Source organism: Carettochelys insculpta, chromosome 8 (assembly GCF_033958435.1).
Source record: "Carettochelys insculpta isolate YL-2023 chromosome 8, ASM3395843v1, whole genome shotgun sequence".
Classification (NCBI taxonomy): domain Eukaryota; kingdom Metazoa; phylum Chordata; order Testudines; family Carettochelyidae; genus Carettochelys; species Carettochelys insculpta.
The window spans coordinates 74,677,644-74,694,728 of NC_134144.1; the positions used below are offsets into that span (position 1 = coordinate 74,677,644).

Below are 17,085 nucleotides of genomic sequence, written 5' to 3' on the forward strand. Positions count from 1 at the left end.
GACCTCAGCAGGCGGCTGGGCACCCTCCTGCGAAGGGCCCAACGCAGACAAAGAACGTTAGCAGGTGCCACCCACCTGGGAGGGACCTGGCCGGGGGGGCATCACCCAGCAGCCAGGCCATGATTGGCTGGTTAAAGGGCCATGGACAGGTGACAGGTGACAGGCTCCAGCTCAGCCCTGCTTCCACCCAGGGAGAACAATGGGATTCCCTCCACCTGGGCCAGGGGACAGAGGGGCCCTGAGGCTCCTCCAGCTTCGCCGTCGCTCCAGCCCCTCTCGGCAGGAGCATCTCTGTGATGAATGTGGGCCCAGAAGGATCCACAACTCAAGCCTCAGGAAATCCCCCTCTGTTGGCTATCAGACAGGTATTCCACCTGCTGCAGCCGGCACTAAGAACTCCAGGATTGGGGGGGGGGGGGGGGGGGAATCTGATCACTGACACTTTCACCCTCTTCTTTCCTTAACAACCCCCTAGCTGGTAGCGGCGAAGGCCTGGCCCCGCTGCTCTTGGGGGTCAGATCCGAGGTGCTCACTGAGCCGGGGATGCAGGAAGACCCTGTGTGGATTCGGTGAGGTGGGTTCCACGACCTCTCCCCTGTGTGCAGAGGGGACGGGCTGGGGCCCAAGGGAAGCTGGTGTGTGGGAGGGAGTTGCTGGCATGACGGCTGGCTGGGCAGAGAGGCGACAGCCGGCCTCGGTGTGATGGGTTTGGTGCCTTGTAGTGGAGGACCCCTGGTCCTGGGCTGGCTGTAGCCCTGGCTCTGAGCAACTGGCCCTGATTTGGCTCTCTCAGCGGCGCCTGGAACAACCTCCAGCGCTGCGGGATGGGCAGCCTGCCTTCCAGGAAGAGCGGAGGGCACGCATGGGCTCAGCCCACCGTTTAGCGGCTGTTGCTCCAGTGCCAGAGACGCCCTCCCACCTGCCATGGGGTGAGTGTCCGGCCTGCTCCTGGCTGTGGTGGCTTGGCAGGAGAGCGGCAGGGCATTCACAGCTGGGCAGGGTAGGAGCCAGTCCCTGGCACTGGGCCGGGCTCCTACCCCCCGCGCCCTGGGGAACCTGGGTTCTAGCACCTCCCCACAGCAGCAGCCCTATCTGAGCACGAGGCGCAGGTTGCGGGCAGGCTCCGAGCCGTGGCCTGTGCCCAGCGCTCAGCAGGGAGCGGGGCTGGGGCCCGGGCTGGCTTCATGCAGCTGGCACAGCTGCCAATGCTCACTTTTGTGACTATGCAACTGGACACAGACCACTAGCTGCAAATCACAAAAATGCCACTGGCAGCTGCAAAAGAGGGGGCAGGGAGAGCCCAGCTCTGCCATGGGGCCTGCCCCCCAGGGGGCCCAGAGGCAGCACACACATCACAACCAACGTGAGGCATCCCACCGCAGCCCCGGCCAGGCCAGGGCAGCCACAGGAGGGGAAGATGCACAGGGGCGCCCCCTCCCTTCTGGCCTGTGGCCATGGGGCAGACCCCCCCCTCACCACAGGGCAGCAGCTACAGCCAGAGCCGCAGCTGCCCTTTGCCAGCCAGCCTGGCGAGGACTTGGGAACACCCGGGAGGGGCAGTGCCCACGAGGAGCCTGGTGGCCTCGGCTCTGAGTGCCCTGCCCCAGCGCCACAGCCAGCGCCAGGGGACCCCGGTCACAGCCCCGAGCTGCATTCCTGCCCCATGAGCCAGACGTGGTGCTGTTCGGCAGCAAGAGCCCTGGTTTCTCTGGGGGAGACACTCCACACCCAAGCAGCTGCCAGCACCCTGGCCCAGTGCGGGGCCTGGCAGCTGGGGTTGGAGCTCCCCTCCTGCTGGCTTGCAGCAGGGAACCCACAGCCCACCTGCGGAGACCCAGGGCATCGGGGGCTTCTCCCGCTGCTCTTTCCTCACAGCCCTGGCAGAGATCAGCTGAGGGCCAGCACCAGGGTCCCTCCCAAGCTCCCTCCCCGTCCTCCAGGCCCATGGAACCCCCAGGGACGTGTAGGTGCAGCCCCCCTCCACATGGGCACCAATGCTCCTGGCCGTGCCCCTGGCCTGGGCTTGCCAGAAGCTGGGAAGTGGGAGAGGGAAGGGATCACAAGTGGGCATTGGCCACTGGCGGCCGACAGGACGTGGGTGAGATGGGCCGTGGTTCTGGCCGGGGGCAGGGGCCGGCCTGTACCTGCGGAAGTCCAGCAGGGGGCGGGTGGAGGCGGGGTAGGGGCCGGCCTGTACCTGCGGAAGTCCAGCAGGGGGCGGGTGGAGGCGGGGTAGGGGCCGGCCCGTACCTGCGGAAGTCCAGCAGGGGGCGGGTGGAGGCGGGGTAGGGGCCGGCCCGTACCTGCGGAAGTCCAGCAGGGGGCGGGTGGTGGCGGGGTAGGGGCCGGCCCGTACCTGCGGAAGTCCAGCAGGGGGCGGGTGGTGGCGGGGTAGGGGCCGGCCCGTACCTGCGGAAGTCCAGCAGGGGGCGGGTGGAGGCGGGGTAGGGGCCGGCCCGTACCTGCTGAAGTCCAGCAGGGGGCGGGTGGTGGCGGGGTAGGGGCCGGCCCGTACCTGCGGAAGTCCAGCAGGGGGCGGGTGGAGGCGGGGTAGGGGCCGGCCCGTACCTGCGGAAGTCCAGCAGGGGGCGGGTGGAGGCGGGGTAGGGGCCGGCCCGTACCTGCGGAAGTCCAGCAGGGGGCGGGTGGAGGCGGGGTAGGGGCCGGCCCGTACCTGCGGAAGTCCAGCAGGGGGCGGGTGGAGGCGGGGTAGGGGCCGGCCCGTACCTGCGGAAGTCCAGCAGGGGGCGGGTGGAGGCGGGGTAGGGGCCGGGCCGTACCTGCGGAAGTCCAGCAGGGGGCGGGTGGAGGCGGGGTAGGGGCCGGCCCGTACCTGCGGAAGTCCAGCAGGGGGCGGGTGGTGGCGGGGTAGGGGCCGGCCCGTACCTGCGGAAGTCCAGCAGGGGGCGGGTGGAGGCGGGGTAGGGGCCGGCCCGTACCTGCGGAAGTCCAGCAGGGGGCGGGTGGAGGCGGGGTAGGGGCCGGCCCGTACCTGCGGAAGTCCAGCAGGGGGCGGGTGGTGGCGGGGTAGGGGCCGGCCCGTACCTGCGGAAGTCCAGCAGGGGGCGGGTGGAGGCGGGGTAGGGGCCGGCCCGTACCTGCGGAAGTCCAGCAGGGGGCGGGTGGAGGCGGGGTAGGGGCCGGCCCGTACCTGCGGAAGTCCAGCAGGGGGCGGGTGGTGGTGGGGATGCCCTCTGCTGGCCAGCTCAGGAAGTGGAACTGGGTCAGGGTGCGGGTCTCCTGCGACTGCACGTTCTTCAGGTAGAAGCTGCGCACCAGGAAGTCCTCGCACCAGATGTGCTCCGAGACCAGGTTCACCTGCGTGGAGAAGCCCCCGGCGTCACAGCCCAGCTGGCCCTGGCTCCAAGGCCCAGCCCCCCGGGGCCCCAGCCATCCCCCGCTTGCCTCGTAGACGTGGTAGAGGGAGGAGCCTTCGTCGGGCCAGTAGCGGTCGCACTGCTTGAGGCCGTCTTCCACCAGCGGGCTCAGCATGACAATGACCGTGCAGCCGTTCTCCCACACCATCTGCACCGGGCACAGGCGGTCAGGGTGTGCTGCAGGGGGCACTGGGCCGGAGCCATCGCTGCCCGGAGAACTGGTCTCTCAGGGGAGCAGCCCCAGTGCGTCCCCAGCAGCTGGGGCTGGGCACCTCCTGCTACTGCCTGCCCCCGCTCAGGACACGGTGAGGAGTGTTCCCGGTGCTGCCAGTCACCCTCCCTCGGGCCTGCTCAGGTCTGTGACCAGCCTGTCTGCTGGCACATGGGGGATCGGTGCCAGGCTGGGGCAGTTCCCTCCCAGGCAGCACAGCTAGGACAACAGCCTGCTGTGGGCACCTCTCCCCCAGCCATGGCAAATGCCTCAAAGTCGACAGGGGTTTCCTGCTCCCTGCCCCATGGGCTGGCACTCACCTGCCAGAAGTCGGCGATGGTGTGGGAGAGGGGCCCCTGCGTAGCGATGTAGGCCGGCATCCGTGGGTCGTGCTCCGTCTGGGCCAGGAGACAGCACGTCACACACCCTCCAGGGCAGCGGGAAGGGGCGCGGTGCAGCGGGTGCCAGGGGGCGTGGGGGGAGCGGGTTTCTGCTGGAAGGGGTGTGTATAGGGCAGAACAGAGAGAACCCCACTGGGAAACTGGGCCCCACTCCGAGGAACACCCCTCAGTCACCCTGTGGCAGGCAAGCTGGAGGGCAGGGCAGGGCAGGGAGTGGGGCAGGGAACGGGGTGGGGCAGGCCGGGTGTGATGGAGTGAGGGAGGTGTGTGAGCGACTGGCTGAGCATCTCGCAGTGGCTGTGGATGACACCTTGCTGTCCATAACCTCAGCTGGCAGGTAACACCTCTGCCCCAGACACAGAGCGGGGAGGAGCCCAGCTGGGTTTGAATCGGAGGCTGGGAGTTGGAAGGTGGAGAGGAGATTGGAGCAGAGCAGGGCAGGGCGGAGTGGAGAGTGGAGCAGGGCAGGGTGGGGTGGAGCAGAGAGCGGAGCGGGGCAGGGTGAGGTGGAGCAGGGCAGGGAGCAGAGCAGGGTGGGGTGAAGCAGAGAGCGGAGCAGGGAACAGAGCAGGGTGGGGTGGAGCAGAGAGTGAAGCAGGGGTGGGCGGGGTGGAGCAGGGCAGGGAGCAGAGCAGGATGGGGTGGAGCAGAGCAGGGCAGGGTGGAGCGGAGCGGAGAGTGGAGCAGGGCAGGGAGCAGAGCAGGGCGGGGTGGAGCGGAAAGCGAAGCAGGGCTGGGTGGGGTGGAGCGGGGCAGGGAGAAGGGCAGGGCAGGGTGGAGCAGAGAGTTGAGCAGGTGGGGAGCGGGGTGGGTGAACCCGGCGGGGAGCTGGGTAGGCGGGCCAGGCACGGAGCAGGACAGGCTCTCACTTACGATAGGGCTAGCGTTGATGAAGTCGCTGCGGGACGGGTTGTTCTCAGCCTTCAGTTTGATCCGCGCATGATCGTCTGGGAAATCACAGCAGAAGCAGCTGTTAGGAGCAAGCTGGGGCTGGGGGAGGAGTCCGGACCGCCCCATGCACCCCAGGGTCAGCTGCCCTGGGCGCCTCTCCCTCCACGCCATTCCGGCCAGCACAGCCCCAGCACTGCCTGGCTCCCCCTCCTGTCGGCCTCCTCTCGCTGTGGCAGAGCCCACGCCCAGGGCCCTGTGCTATGTCCCGCAGGGCCCAGCACGCCAGGATAGGGGCTTGCGGGGCAGGGCACTCACAGGGCACGTAGTCAGGGTTGCGGTTCTTCTTCAGGTTGGCTTCGCTGTGGGCGGCGGTGCAGCCGTTGGGCTCAGCCTGGTAGGCGCAGAGCGCCTGCCACTCCTTGGCCAGCCGGTCCCGGTTCCTCAGGTGGTCCTCCATGTACGCCTGGTGGGGCAGCCGGGGCAGCGCTGGCAGAGTGCGGCAGGGTGGTGCCCACTGGGGGGCAGGATGTGGGGTGGGCAGCCCCTGGGCACCGATGTGGCTTCACTGAGGCCAGGCGGGTGCCCCCGGCCGGGCGAAATCAGAGACAAGGCCGGAGGTGGAGTCACCGCGCGGGCTGCTGCATTGCCTTGGGCTGACCACACGGTACCAGCCCCTGGGCCTCCGCGCTAACCTGCGGCTGGGGAGTCATGGACAGACTGGCCGGGGCAGAGGCCAGGCTCCCCCAGGCTCCGTCTCGGCTCCCGGGGGAGGCGGGGGGCAGGAGCCCCAGGGGATCAGGCACAGGAGGCCCAGAGGAGCCCCCACGGAGACGGAGGGGGATCGCCATCAGAGCCAGCCCTGCTGGGCTCCTGACATGGCCTCACCCTCCGGCAGGGGGCAGCAGCGTCTGTCTCACACCCTCCTCCATCCAGGGGCAGTAGTGACCCCGACCCGCCTGCCCCAGCCCCGCTGTGCAGCTCACCAGGATCATGTGGCCGGTGGAGATGTCCATGTTGGGCTGGGCGGGCTCCTCGCACCAGGACGGCGTGCTGCTGTGAGAACTGGGGCTGGCCTGGGGGGCGTCGCTGAACTGGGACGAGACGCTGCTGACCCGGGAATTCTCCGCCGGGGCCGGGGGCGCGTCTGCGCGGCCGAAGAGCGACTTGGCAGCCATGTGCTGCCGGCACAGCTCCTGCAGGGGGGTGCGTGTGTGCGAGGGCGGCACCGCCTCGCCGCACTGAGCCGGCAGCAGCCCCCCCACCCGCGGCGCACCCCAAGCATTCCCCATCAGCCGGCAGCATCTGAGAATCCAGGCCAGGATTCCGCCCCCCCGGCCCCCGGCCAGATTTGCGCGCCCTGCGTTGGTGTCTGGCACTGCAGCTGAGCAGGGCTCGGAGGCGCCCTGGGCACAGGCTGGCGCTGCCCTGGGGAACACAGCCGGGGCAGGAGCACACGGCTCAGCCTCCACGCGGATGGGCCCTTGCAGCACCGATGGGCAGCAAGCGCTGGGCAGACAGGTGAGCCGTGCAGTGGCACAGCGCCCGCCAAAGCAGTGCCCGAACGCAGGGCAAGGACAACCGGAACACCCTGGCTGCCGCCCGGCCCCACTGCACCGGCCCCTGCCCCACTCGCTGCCTGCTGAACTCAGTGGGGCAAGCCTGGGAGCTAACTCAGCACCCGCACTGGGCGTCAAACGCAGGGTCTAACACTGGGAGGCCCCCAGCGCTGGGGCAGTGGGCAGCGCCCAGCAGAGTGAGCGGCCCCCAGCCTGGCTCCAGAGCGGACAGAAGCCCCTGGCCTGGCCCTGGAGCAGTAACATCCCCAGCCTGGCCCCAGGGTGACGAGCGACCCCCCAGCCCTGCCCTGCTTCCTGAGCCAAGACGTGGCTACGTCAGGCGCCTGCGCTACCACTGCCCGGCGCAGCCTGAGGCCCTACCTGGTACTCGAAGGTGCTGTCCCCTGCGCCCTCGGGGCCCAGGGCCGCCAGCCGGTCCTTCTCGCGCTGCTTGGCGTGCTGGCGCAGGCAGGCCACGATGGCGGCAGCGATGGCCACGCCCGCCACGCAGGCCAGGGCCAGGAAGGTGAGCAGCACCACGTGGAAGGTGTTGCCAGCGTGCGAGGGGTGCGGGTAGGGGGTGGCCTCGTTGCGCTGCGGGGGGAGAGGCGATGTTACGGGGCTGTGCGAGGGATGGGCAGCCGAAAAGCGTCCCAAGAGCGGTGTTTGCGGAACGCCGGGGCGGTGCCGAGTCGGTCTGCGCCCCTCACCTGTGTGCATCACGTCTACAGGACCAGCTCTGGGCTTGCCCTTAAACAGCAGCATCTGGGCGAGCACAGCAGGAGGCGAGGTAACCCCCGAGAAAGGGTCCCTAGGCCAGCCGGACGCCAGGCCACTGCTGAAGAGCTCGGCTGTAACCTGTACCCCAGCAGACAGGTGATGGCTGACCGCCCAGAAAGGGACATGGACACATAACCCGGGAGAGGCTTCGTCTGGGACGTGGGCCACCCAGAGAGGAATAAAGGGACACATGGGCAAGGGGACAAAGGGGCCCTGAGGTTCCCCGCTTTGCCGCCACTCCAGCCCCTCGCTTCAGGAGCATCTCTGTGCTGAGCTGAGCCTGGGGGAATCCCTGACCCCCCCTAACCAAGGCTGTCCTCCAGAGACAAGATAGCCGCCTCGTCCAACGCGGCTGCGGCAGAACTTTGTGACTGATGTGCCGAATTCGATGGCTTTGACAATTTTACCTGCACCCTGTTCTTTCGTTTTCCTGGTAACCCTTCCGAAGTTAGCTGCTACAGGACGCCGGGAAACCTCCACTACTGCACTCTGCGGGCAGCTGTGCCAGGCGCTGGCTTCACCAATGCCAACTAACACATTTGTTTGGTAACGAGCCTGGCCGGGTAAGGGCCACCCCCCCCCCCGGCCCCGACTTTCTGACCCACAAAAGCTCATTACCCACAAAACCAATTTGTCTCTAAGGTGCTACGGGCCTGCTTGTTATTTGGGACTTCACAGGCTGCCACTCCCAGCCGACGAGCGCCGTGGACCCGGCGCTCAGGGCAGCGGCAAGGTGCAGGGTCACGTCACTGCATGCAGCAGCAGCAGGGCGCTGGCTCGGGTGCCTGGCAGCCCTTCCCCCCACGCCCAAGCCTGGTGAGCCGCGCCGAGCGGAGCCGGGAGCAGCTCTTCCCCAGAGGGTGTCGCATCGAAAGCTGGGCCCTGCAGCCCAAGGGCCTGGGGAACGGAAGGGATCCTCAGGAGCCCCGAGGGCTGACGGCCTTGCCAGCCCCTGGGCAAAGTGTGGGGGTAGCTGGGCCTGGCCTACCCGTGGCAGGACTGAGCTCACTGCCCAGGGCTCCACTGGCACTGCAGCAGCCCCCTCCTTCCACACACTGCCCGGCGGGGAGGACCAGCCGGCCAGCAGGGCTGGGAGCAAGCGTGCCATGGTGGGGCTGGGGCTGGGCCCTCCCTCAGCGCTGGGTGTGGGCTCGCAGCCGCCTCGGGCAGCAGCCGCACAGGCACTGGCGGTGCTTCTCGCTGCTCTCCCCAGCCCCGCCGGCGGGAGCTGCCTTTCCCCTGCTGCCCCTCCTGCTCCCTCGGGGAGGCGGGGGGCCAAGGCGCAGGCACTCGGCTCACTGACCGAGTGTGACAGCTGCAGCGTAGCCCACCCCAAGGGCTGAGCCCGCGGGGCAGCACGGACAGCCAGCCTGGCTCCAGTGGGCGCTAGCAGGCTCGGCCGTGGGGCGGGGAAAGGCTGCCGGCCCTGCGGACTTGGCGCGGCAGGGAACAGGCACCCAGGCCGGAGCCCCCAGCTCGGGAACGCCGGGGCCGGGGGGAGCATGACGGACCCGGGGGGGGAGCTGAGGGAACAGGCACCCAGGCCGGAGCCCCCAGCTCGGGAACGCCGGGGCCGGGGGGAGCATGACGGACCCGGGGGGGGAGCTGAGGGAACAGGCACCCAGGCCGGAGCCCCCAGCTCGGGAACGCCGGGGCCGGGGGGAGCATGACGGACCCGGGGGGGGAGCTGAGGGAACAGGCACCCAGGCCGGAGCCCCCAGCTCGGGAACGCCGGGGCCGGGGGGAGCATGACGGACCCGGGGGGGGAGCTGAGGGAACAGGCACCCAGGCCGGAGCCCCCAGCTCGGGAACGCCGGGGCCGGGGGGAGCATGACGGACCCGGGGGGGGAGCTGAGGGAACAGGCACCCAGGCCGGAGCCCCCAGCTCGGGAACGCCGGGGCCGGGGGGAGCATGACGGACCCGGGGGGGGAGCTGAGGGAACAGGCACCCAGGCCGGAGCCCCCAGCTCGGGAACGCCGGGGCCGGGGGGAGCATGACGGACCCGGGGGGGAGCTGAGGGAACACGCACCCAGGCCGGAGCCCCCAGCTCGGGAACGCCGGGGCCGGGGGGAGCATGACGGACCCGGGGGGGAGCTGAGGGAACACGCACCCAGGCCGGAGCCCCCAGCTCGGGAACGCCGGGGCCGGGGGGAGCATGACGGACCCGGGGGGGAGCTGAGGGAACAGGCACCCAGGCTGCAGCCCCCAGCTAGGGAACGCCGCACCCGGGGGGAGCATGACAGACCCGGGGGCGGCACTGAGGGAACGGGCCTGTGAATGTGGCTGTGCCAGAGACTGGGGTCAGCCCCTGAACACAGCAGCAAGCTGGGAGCAAGGACCGGCGGGCAGGTCACCTGGCCCTCTGCTGCCGGGGGGTGGGCTGGGGGGGATGCTTTGAGCAATGCCACCCCCAAAAGCAGAGCAGCCACCGGCTGGGCCCAGCCTGGCTGCCCAGAGGAGGACCCAAGACCAGCCCCTGGGGGCTGCGAGCAGGTGGGCCCCAGGGCCAGTGCAGGAAGGTTGGAGCAGCCGGGATGAGACCAGAGCCCCTGCGGCAGGAGCCCCGGTGCGCCAGTGCAGGCAGCTGCGGGCACCTGAGGGGATTACGATTATTGCTGGACTCAGCCCCAGTGCTAATCGCTGGCTCCGGTTGTTGGCCTTTGGCCCTGGGGCGCTGGCTCCCTCCGTTTGCGTGACAGACGGGTGCTCTGCACCCGGGGGTGCACACCTGGCCTGTGTGATGGCCCTGGTGAGATGGAGTGGGGGATGCTTGGGGGGGGGGGCTCACAGAGGGTGGGGGGCTCCTGCTGGGGGTAACCTGGCGCCCAGGTGACACCTCTGGGCTGCAGACAAAGGGGGAGGTGGAGCCGGAGGGGTTTGAATTGGAACTGGGAGTTGGGAGCAGTGAGTCTGGGCTGGGAGAGAGAGAGACAAAGGAGGGGGCCAGGCCCTGGCTCTGGGGGACCCCTGGGGCCTCCTCTCCCCAACATGGCTGGGACTGGCTGTCTCTGCCGGCTGCACTGACTCCTCTGTACCACGCTGTGTCCTGTCGGCTAATAAACCCGCTGTTCTCCTGCCGAGTGAGAGTCACTCCTGCCTGCGGACGGGTGCAGAGCCCGGGGACCCCTGACCCCATCACACCAGGCTGGCCAAGCCAGCAGATGGCCAGTGAGAGGGCAGGGGCTGCAGCTGCTGCCTCCTCAGCGAGGTGAGCAGGGAGATGCCCGTGGCCAGAGCCCTAAGGCTTCCAGCTCCGGAGCTGTCGCCTGGGGCTTGGGACAGGGGACGGAGGAGCCACACGGCCAAAGCAGGACAAAAGGCAGCTGCACCTTCTCCATTGCCGCTTCTACCGGGGAGTGACCTTTCCACCGCCGACGCGCTGAGCCTCACGCGCCGTCCCACTGCCAGAAACCTGCTGGGCCGTGGGACGGGACTGTCTGGCCACTTACCATCTCTCCTTCACAGAACCACAGCGCTGGCAGGCAGCTCAGGCTGCATCGAGTGCAGCCCCCTGCCCTACGCAGGACCAGCCCCCATGAGTCCTCCCAGCCAGGACCTTGTCAAGCCAGGACTTAAAAGCCTCCAGGGATGGAGATTCCACCACCTCTCTGGTCAACGCATCCCAGTGCCTCACCGCTCTCGTCCCGGCTGTATGCGAAAGGAGCCACCACCCCCTACACGGGAATGGCCAGACGGGGTCAGACCTAAAGTCTCCATCCAGCCCAGTAGCCTGTCTCCCGACAGCGGCCAACGCCGGGTGCCCCAGAGGGAGTGAACTGAACAAGCAATGATCTCTCTCCTGCCACCCATCTCCAGCCTCTGACAAACAGGCCAAGGACACCATTCCTGCCCCTGGCTAATAGCCATTAATGCACCTAGCCCCCCTGAAGTGATCTAGCTCCTTTTGAAACCCTGTTCCAGCCCTGGCCTTCCCAGCCTCCTGTGGCGAGGAGTTCCACAGGTCGGCTGTGTGCTGGGTGAAGAACTTCCTTTTGGCTGTGTTGAACCTGCTGCCCGTTATGTCATTGGGTGACCCCCAGCTCTGAGATCACGGGCACAAGAAGTAACTTTCCTTGTTCACTGTCTTCTCATCACTGGTGACTTGACAGACGTCTCTCATATCCCCGCGTCTCTTTTCCAAGCCGAGAAGTCGCCGTCTCTCAGCTCCCCTCACAGGGCACTGTTCCGAACCCCACGCCGTTTCGTTGCCCTTTTCTGAACCCTCCATCACCCCACTGTCCGCCTGTGACTTGCAGTGCTGGGGGGGGGAGCCAAGGGCGAGCTGGGCCGAGGGGAGGGGTCCGTGGGGGTGTCGCCGACAGGACTCTGGCTTACCTGTCCCACGCCTGTCTGCACAATCTTCAGGCCCAGCTCAGCCTCCAGCTCCGACTTCACCAGCTCTGCAGAGAGAGGAGGGTAGGAGCAGCCTGGACCCCCCCGCAGGCCCAGGGCCTCCCCAGATCCCCTCCTCGCACCTGGGCACGGCGCCCCCCATGGCCCCGCCCTGCCCTGCCCCACAGGGCTGCAGCAGGTGCTCAGTGCTGCCCTGGGGACAGACCTGCCCAGCTGAGCCCCACCCCCTCCTGTGGGGGGCCCTGGCCTGTGGCCCCCACTGCCTCCCCACCCTCGCGCTCGCCTGAGCCGGAGCCAGAGCCCCAGCTGCGCCGCTCACCCGCCCGCCTCGTCAGGTCGGCCAGCGACAGGTTCTGGTGGTTCTGCCGGAGCCGGAAGGTGAGAGCCGGGCCCACGACGCTGCAGGGAGGGAGGCCTGGGTGTCACGAGAAGGGGACAAGCCACAGCCCAGACCCACCCAGAGCCTTGGGGGCAGGGCGCGCTGCAAGGAGGGGCCAGCGACTGCAGATAAACTGCACCCCACCCACCCCAACTCTCCCCTGCAGCCCTCTCTGGGGCTGCCCTGGCCCCGGCCCTGGCCCCGGCCCCAGCCCCACCTGATGTTGATGAAGCTGGCTGTGGACAGGTGGATGTGTTGGGCCAGGATTTCCAGCAGCCGCACACCAGTGGCAAGGCCCAGCGGCCTGGAGAGAGCAGGGAGGGAGCCGGTCAGGGAGGGGCAGGGCAAGCCTGGGTCCCCAGCACCCCGGTGGGTTGAGGGCCCCGACTGCCCACCTGCTGGAGGGCTGAGCAAGTGAGTGACACAGCGGGGCCCAGCTCCAGCTGGGAAGGCCGCAGGCGGGCACCGAGCTGGGCCAGGGCAGTGAGGTGGGCGTGCTGGGCAGGCGGGCACCGAGCTGGGCCAGGGCAGTGAGGCGGGCGTGCTGGGCAGGCGGGCACCGAGCTGGGCCAGGGCAGTGAGGCGGGCGTGCTGGGCAGGCGGGCACCGAGCTGGCCCAGGGCAGTGAGGCGGGCGTGCTGGGCAGGCGGGCACCGAGCTGGCCCAGGGCAGTGAGGCGGGCGTGCTGGGCAGGTGGGCACCGAGCTGGGCCAGGGCAGTGAGGCGGGCGTGCTGGGCACACCTTCCCCAGCTCTGGGGTCAGGGGAAGGAGCGCCGGTGCGCCCGCGTGCTGGGAGTCGGGGGCATTTACCCAACTCCGGCCTGGCCCGTGGGCTGCTCCTGGCACTCAGAAGTGGGTGTTGTGCCGCCTGCAAGGGCCCCCAAGGACTGGCCCGGCCTGGGCCAAAGCAGGGGGATCGGACCCTCCCTCCCCAGCCGCAGGCAGCGGGAGCCGCCCCCACTGGCCGTTCAGCGCCCCCAGCCTGGTCCTGGGCTCTCACGTCCGGTCGGTGACGATGTAGCCGTATTCCTCTGTGGGCGCCCCGGCCCCGCCCCGGCCCGCCGGCTCCACGTAGCTCTTCTTCACCGGGACGGGCCTGGCGGGGCCGAGCTGGTCACCGCCCTCGGGAGCCCGGGCTGAGGCCTGCGAGGCAGCCTGGGATGCCCACGTGGGCCTGGCCTGGCCCTGTACCGGGCCCGTCGCCTCCTCCCGTCTCGGCCCCGCTGTCCAGGAGGCAGCAGTGGCCAGGTTCTCTGGGGGCGCAACCATGGAGGGGGGCGGCTCTGGCTCCTCGCTGTGCTGCATCTCCCCTTCCGTCACCTGGGGCGCAGAGCAGCATGTTACCGCCAGGGCAGCCAGGCCTGGCTCAGCCTGTCCCAGCTGGGGAAGTGAGCTCTGCCACCCTCTGCCACCCCCAGGCTCTGGCCCGAGTCACTGCCTGCCTGGCCCCTCTGCAAGGCCTGTTGGCGGTGAGAGCGGGCACCAGGCACTGTGCAAGGCCCCTGGCGTTCTGCCCTCGATCCCAGCCTGCAGCCCCCCTCCGCTGCCCGTACCGCAGGCGTTCTCCTGCACGGGCTGCCCTGAAACACCTTCCGCTGGAGAACGTGCGGGAGGGACGGTTAGCTCTCAGCGGGGCTGGCCCACCTGCACCCTGGGCTGGCCATGGGCCAGCAGTGCTCAGCCCTGCAAGGAGCTGGCTGCTCAAAGGGGCAGGACAGGGCAGGACAGCTGGGGGGCTGCTCCGGCCAAGCGGGGAGTGGTTGGAGCGTGGGCCTGCTGGACCCAGGACTGCGAGCTCAATCCTTGAGGGGCCATTTAGGGATCGGGGCAAATCGATTAAAAAAGACTCAGGGCTGGTGCCTGGTCCTGCCGAGAGGGCAGGGACTGGACTCGATGGCCTCTCAAGGTCCCTTCCAGCTCTGCGAGAGAGGGAATTACACCTGGGCCCCGGAAGCTCTGCACCAGGACGGAGCCTGTGCTGGGAAGGAAGTGCCGCAGCCAGGGGGCACCAGGACGGAGCCTGTGCTGGGAAGGAAGTGCCGCAGCCAGGGGGCACCAGGACAGAGCCTGTGCTGGGAAGGAAGTGCCGCAGCCAGGGGGCACCAGGACGGAGCCTGTGCTGGGAAGGAAGTGCCGCAGCCAGGGGGCACCAGGACGGAGCCTGTGCTGGGAAGGAAGTGCCGCAGCCAGGGGGCACCAGGACGGAGCCTGTGCTGGGAAGGAAGTGCCGCAGCCAGGGGGCACCAGGACAGAGCCTGTGCTGGGAAGGAAGTGCCGCAGCCAGGGGGCACCAGGACGGAGCCTGTGCTGGGAAGGAAGTGCCGCAGCCAGGGGGCACCAGGACAGAGCCTGTGCTGGGAAGGAAGTGCCGCAGCCAGGGGGCAGCAGGACGGAGCCTGTGCTGGGAAGGAAGTGCCGCAGCCAGGGGGCAGCAGGACGGAGCCTGTGCTGGGAAGGAAGTGCCGCAGCCAGGGGGCAGCAGGACGGAGCCTGTGCTGGGAAGGAAGTGCCGCAGCCAGGGGGCACCAGGACAGAGCCTGTGCTGGGAAGGAAGTGCCGCAGCCAGGGGGCAGAAGGACGGAGCCAGGCTGGACACCACCTGCGCTGCCGGGGGGATGAGGCCCCCCCAGGGATCTCTTGCAGACCACACCCCTCCCTTCCCCGGTCCGGCCAAGCGACCCGCTAGGTGACCCTGCCCAGCCTCCCAGCCAAGGCAGGAGATTCTGGGCAAAGCTGCGGCATGCTGGTCCCGTCCCTGGGGAGAGGGGCTGCAGGGAGCTCAGGGGGAGAGGCAGGCGCCTCGGGGACAGGCTGGTGGGGTCGGCAGGGGAGGAAAAGCTCTGACCGGCACGGGGCGTGTGGGGAAGGCGGAGGAGGGTGGGTCATGGAGCCGGAGCTCCCCGGGTAAAGGGCTCGAGCCAGCGAGCTCCTTCGTAAGCAGGCTCACGGTCAAGTCACACAGCACTGCTGTGGGGCGAGGCGGGCTCAGGCTAAGGGATGGGACCATGCTGGCTTCGGCTGCGTGACTGCGACCCCAGGGCTGGGCACCCTCCAGCATCCGGCCGCTCTAGTCTTAGCCTGGCCCTGGGAGCAGGGCTGGGCTGCTGCCAGACTTACCCGCTTGGCCTCCGGCGCCTGCTGGCCAAACCCACCTGCGGGCAGAGAAAAAGGACATTGTGCGTTGGCACAGGCTGCTCCAGGCACAAAGCACCCCCGGGTGTGATTCCAGGAGGCGGCAACTACCCGCAGCAGGCAGCGAGCGCAGCCCCCAGGAGAATGTTCAGTGCTGGTCTGGCTGCCCCCGCCGGGGTCCCGCTAAGGTTCTCCTTCCATTGGTGGAATAAATTTTATGATGCGCACCGAGGCATGTGCGATGTGCACCAGCATAGAAACCCGCTGCGGCCAGCACTCCACTCACAGGGAGCGCTGCACCCCACCCATCCTCACTCACCAGGGCGCTGGAGCAGCTGCAGCAGGGCAGAGAGGCTGCCGAGTTGCTGGGGACTCAGGTCCTGCAGCCCCACTCCGTAGTCGGCCAGCACGGCCATGAGTCTCTGCAGGGCTGCATCTGCGGAGAGATGGCGTTTGCTTTGGGGCTCTGCCCACGGAGCACCGGGCATGGGGCAGCCCAGCTGGGGAGCCACGGGGCTGCAGGGAGACAGGACAGGGAATGCCTTCTGGGGGAGGAAGCTTGGCCTGGGTCGGGAGGGACACTCAAATGCCTGCCTCACTGGGCCCAAAGGAGTCATGAGTCCCCAGGCCTGGGGCAGAGAGGAGGGAGCAGGGGCCTGGGAGCGGCCTGACCTGCCTACGATGGCTAGGACTGACCCTGGAAAAGCCATGTGCCGATACTGCCTGTGACTAAGAAGGAACATTCTCATGAGCCTGATGTGTGTCTCAGTTTCCCCTGAGTTTCCTGTGGCTTTGTGGGGGAGGAGGGTGAGCAGCTCAGAGACCCAGGAGTGAATGTCGCCCAGCTGGGTGAGCTGGGATGGGTCCCAGGAGAAGGGCTGGCCCAGGCTGACTCCTTACCAAAGGCGAATCCAGTCACCAGCCCCCTGACACTGAGCAACCAACCAGAAAATGATGCTGTGGACAACAGCCCAGGTCCCCAGGGCCATACTGAACACAGACTGACTGAGCGCCCAACCCAGGGCTGGAACCAGCTGGTTCCCATGTGCCGGAGCCCTTAACACAGCTCAACTGGCTGCTCACACACAGGCAGGAACTGGAAGGGGAGGCTGATGTGGGTGGCCCCCTGGGCAGGAGCGCCCAGGAGACGGCCGAGTTCAGGATCGCACCCAAAGGAAGAGGAGGGCAGCAGAGTATGGAGCCTGGACTGCAGAAGAGCAGACTGACTCCCTCGGGGAGATGGGCAGGGTCCCCGGGACACTAACACGAGGGGAAGGGAGCCCAGGAGAGCTGGCTGGGTTTTCAAGCAGCCCCACAGAAGGTGCAGGAATAAACCCTCCTGACGCGTCATGAGAAAAGCAAATGTGACAGGCGACCAGCCTGGCTCACCAGAGACAAAACAGCAGCTCGCGAGGGGTGGGAACTTGGGCAGGTGCCAGGGGAGGAGTGTAGCTCCGTTGCTCGAGCACGCAGGGGTGCGAACAGGAAGGCCAATGCGCCCAGGGAGCTGCTGCTAGGTGTCACGTGACTGGATTTTATATTGGTGTGGAAACCATTTTAATGTATCTACTGGCCCTGATTATTGCACAGAGGGGCTGTGTGAGGTGCGGAATGAAAGCTGAGGATGCCCCGAATCAATATTGCTGCTTAGACGTCTGTGCCGCGTACGTGGGCAGAGTTACACAGTGTAGTTCTGTTAGACGACGCACGCGTCACTGCTGAGCCTCACGATGGGAGGTGTGAACTCAGCCCCGGCCACGACACTGGGCTGAACAATGGGGTGGAAACCAGGTGCTCAGACACCCAATACACATCCCAGAGGCAGCCCAATGGTCAGGTGACCTGGACGAAGACGAAGGAACAGGTCCATCAGAAACGGGAGACGGGCTCCTGAGAAGTACCAGAGGAGCCGTGTCAGTCTGTAGCTTTGAGCACAACAAGAAGTCTGGTGGCACTTATAGACTAACCGGTATGTTGGAGCGTGAGCTTTGGTGGGCAAAGAC

The 17,085-nt window shown here is 68.0% G+C and overlaps 1 protein-coding gene across 2 annotated transcripts in view; it reads right to left on the minus strand.

The window, feature by feature from the left end:
- PTPRN (protein tyrosine phosphatase receptor type N) overlaps window positions 1-17,085 on the minus strand; it is a 39,894-nt gene that overhangs the window by 7,813 nt on the left and 14,996 nt on the right. The window contains exons 7-19 of one of the 2 annotated variants that reach the window (XM_075001575.1): window positions 15,402-15,518; window positions 15,068-15,102; window positions 12,951-13,270; window positions 12,167-12,253; window positions 11,890-11,969; window positions 11,553-11,617; window positions 6,818-7,030; window positions 5,864-6,073; window positions 5,196-5,343; window positions 4,863-4,936; window positions 3,909-3,986; window positions 3,406-3,525; window positions 3,152-3,318 (exon numbers count right to left, since the gene is read on the minus strand). In XM_075001575.1, coding sequence (XP_074857676.1) covers window positions 3,152-3,318; window positions 3,406-3,525; window positions 3,909-3,986; window positions 4,863-4,936; window positions 5,196-5,343; window positions 5,864-6,073; window positions 6,818-7,030; window positions 11,553-11,617; window positions 11,890-11,969; window positions 12,167-12,253; window positions 12,951-13,270; window positions 15,068-15,102; window positions 15,402-15,518 — 1,714 coding nt within the window. The remainder of the gene's footprint in view (window positions 1-3,151; window positions 3,319-3,405; window positions 3,526-3,908; window positions 3,987-4,862; window positions 4,937-5,195; window positions 5,344-5,863; window positions 6,074-6,817; window positions 7,031-11,552; window positions 11,618-11,889; window positions 11,970-12,166; window positions 12,254-12,950; window positions 13,271-15,067; window positions 15,103-15,401; window positions 15,519-17,085) is intronic. The other variant, XM_075001576.1, reaches the window with a different exon arrangement.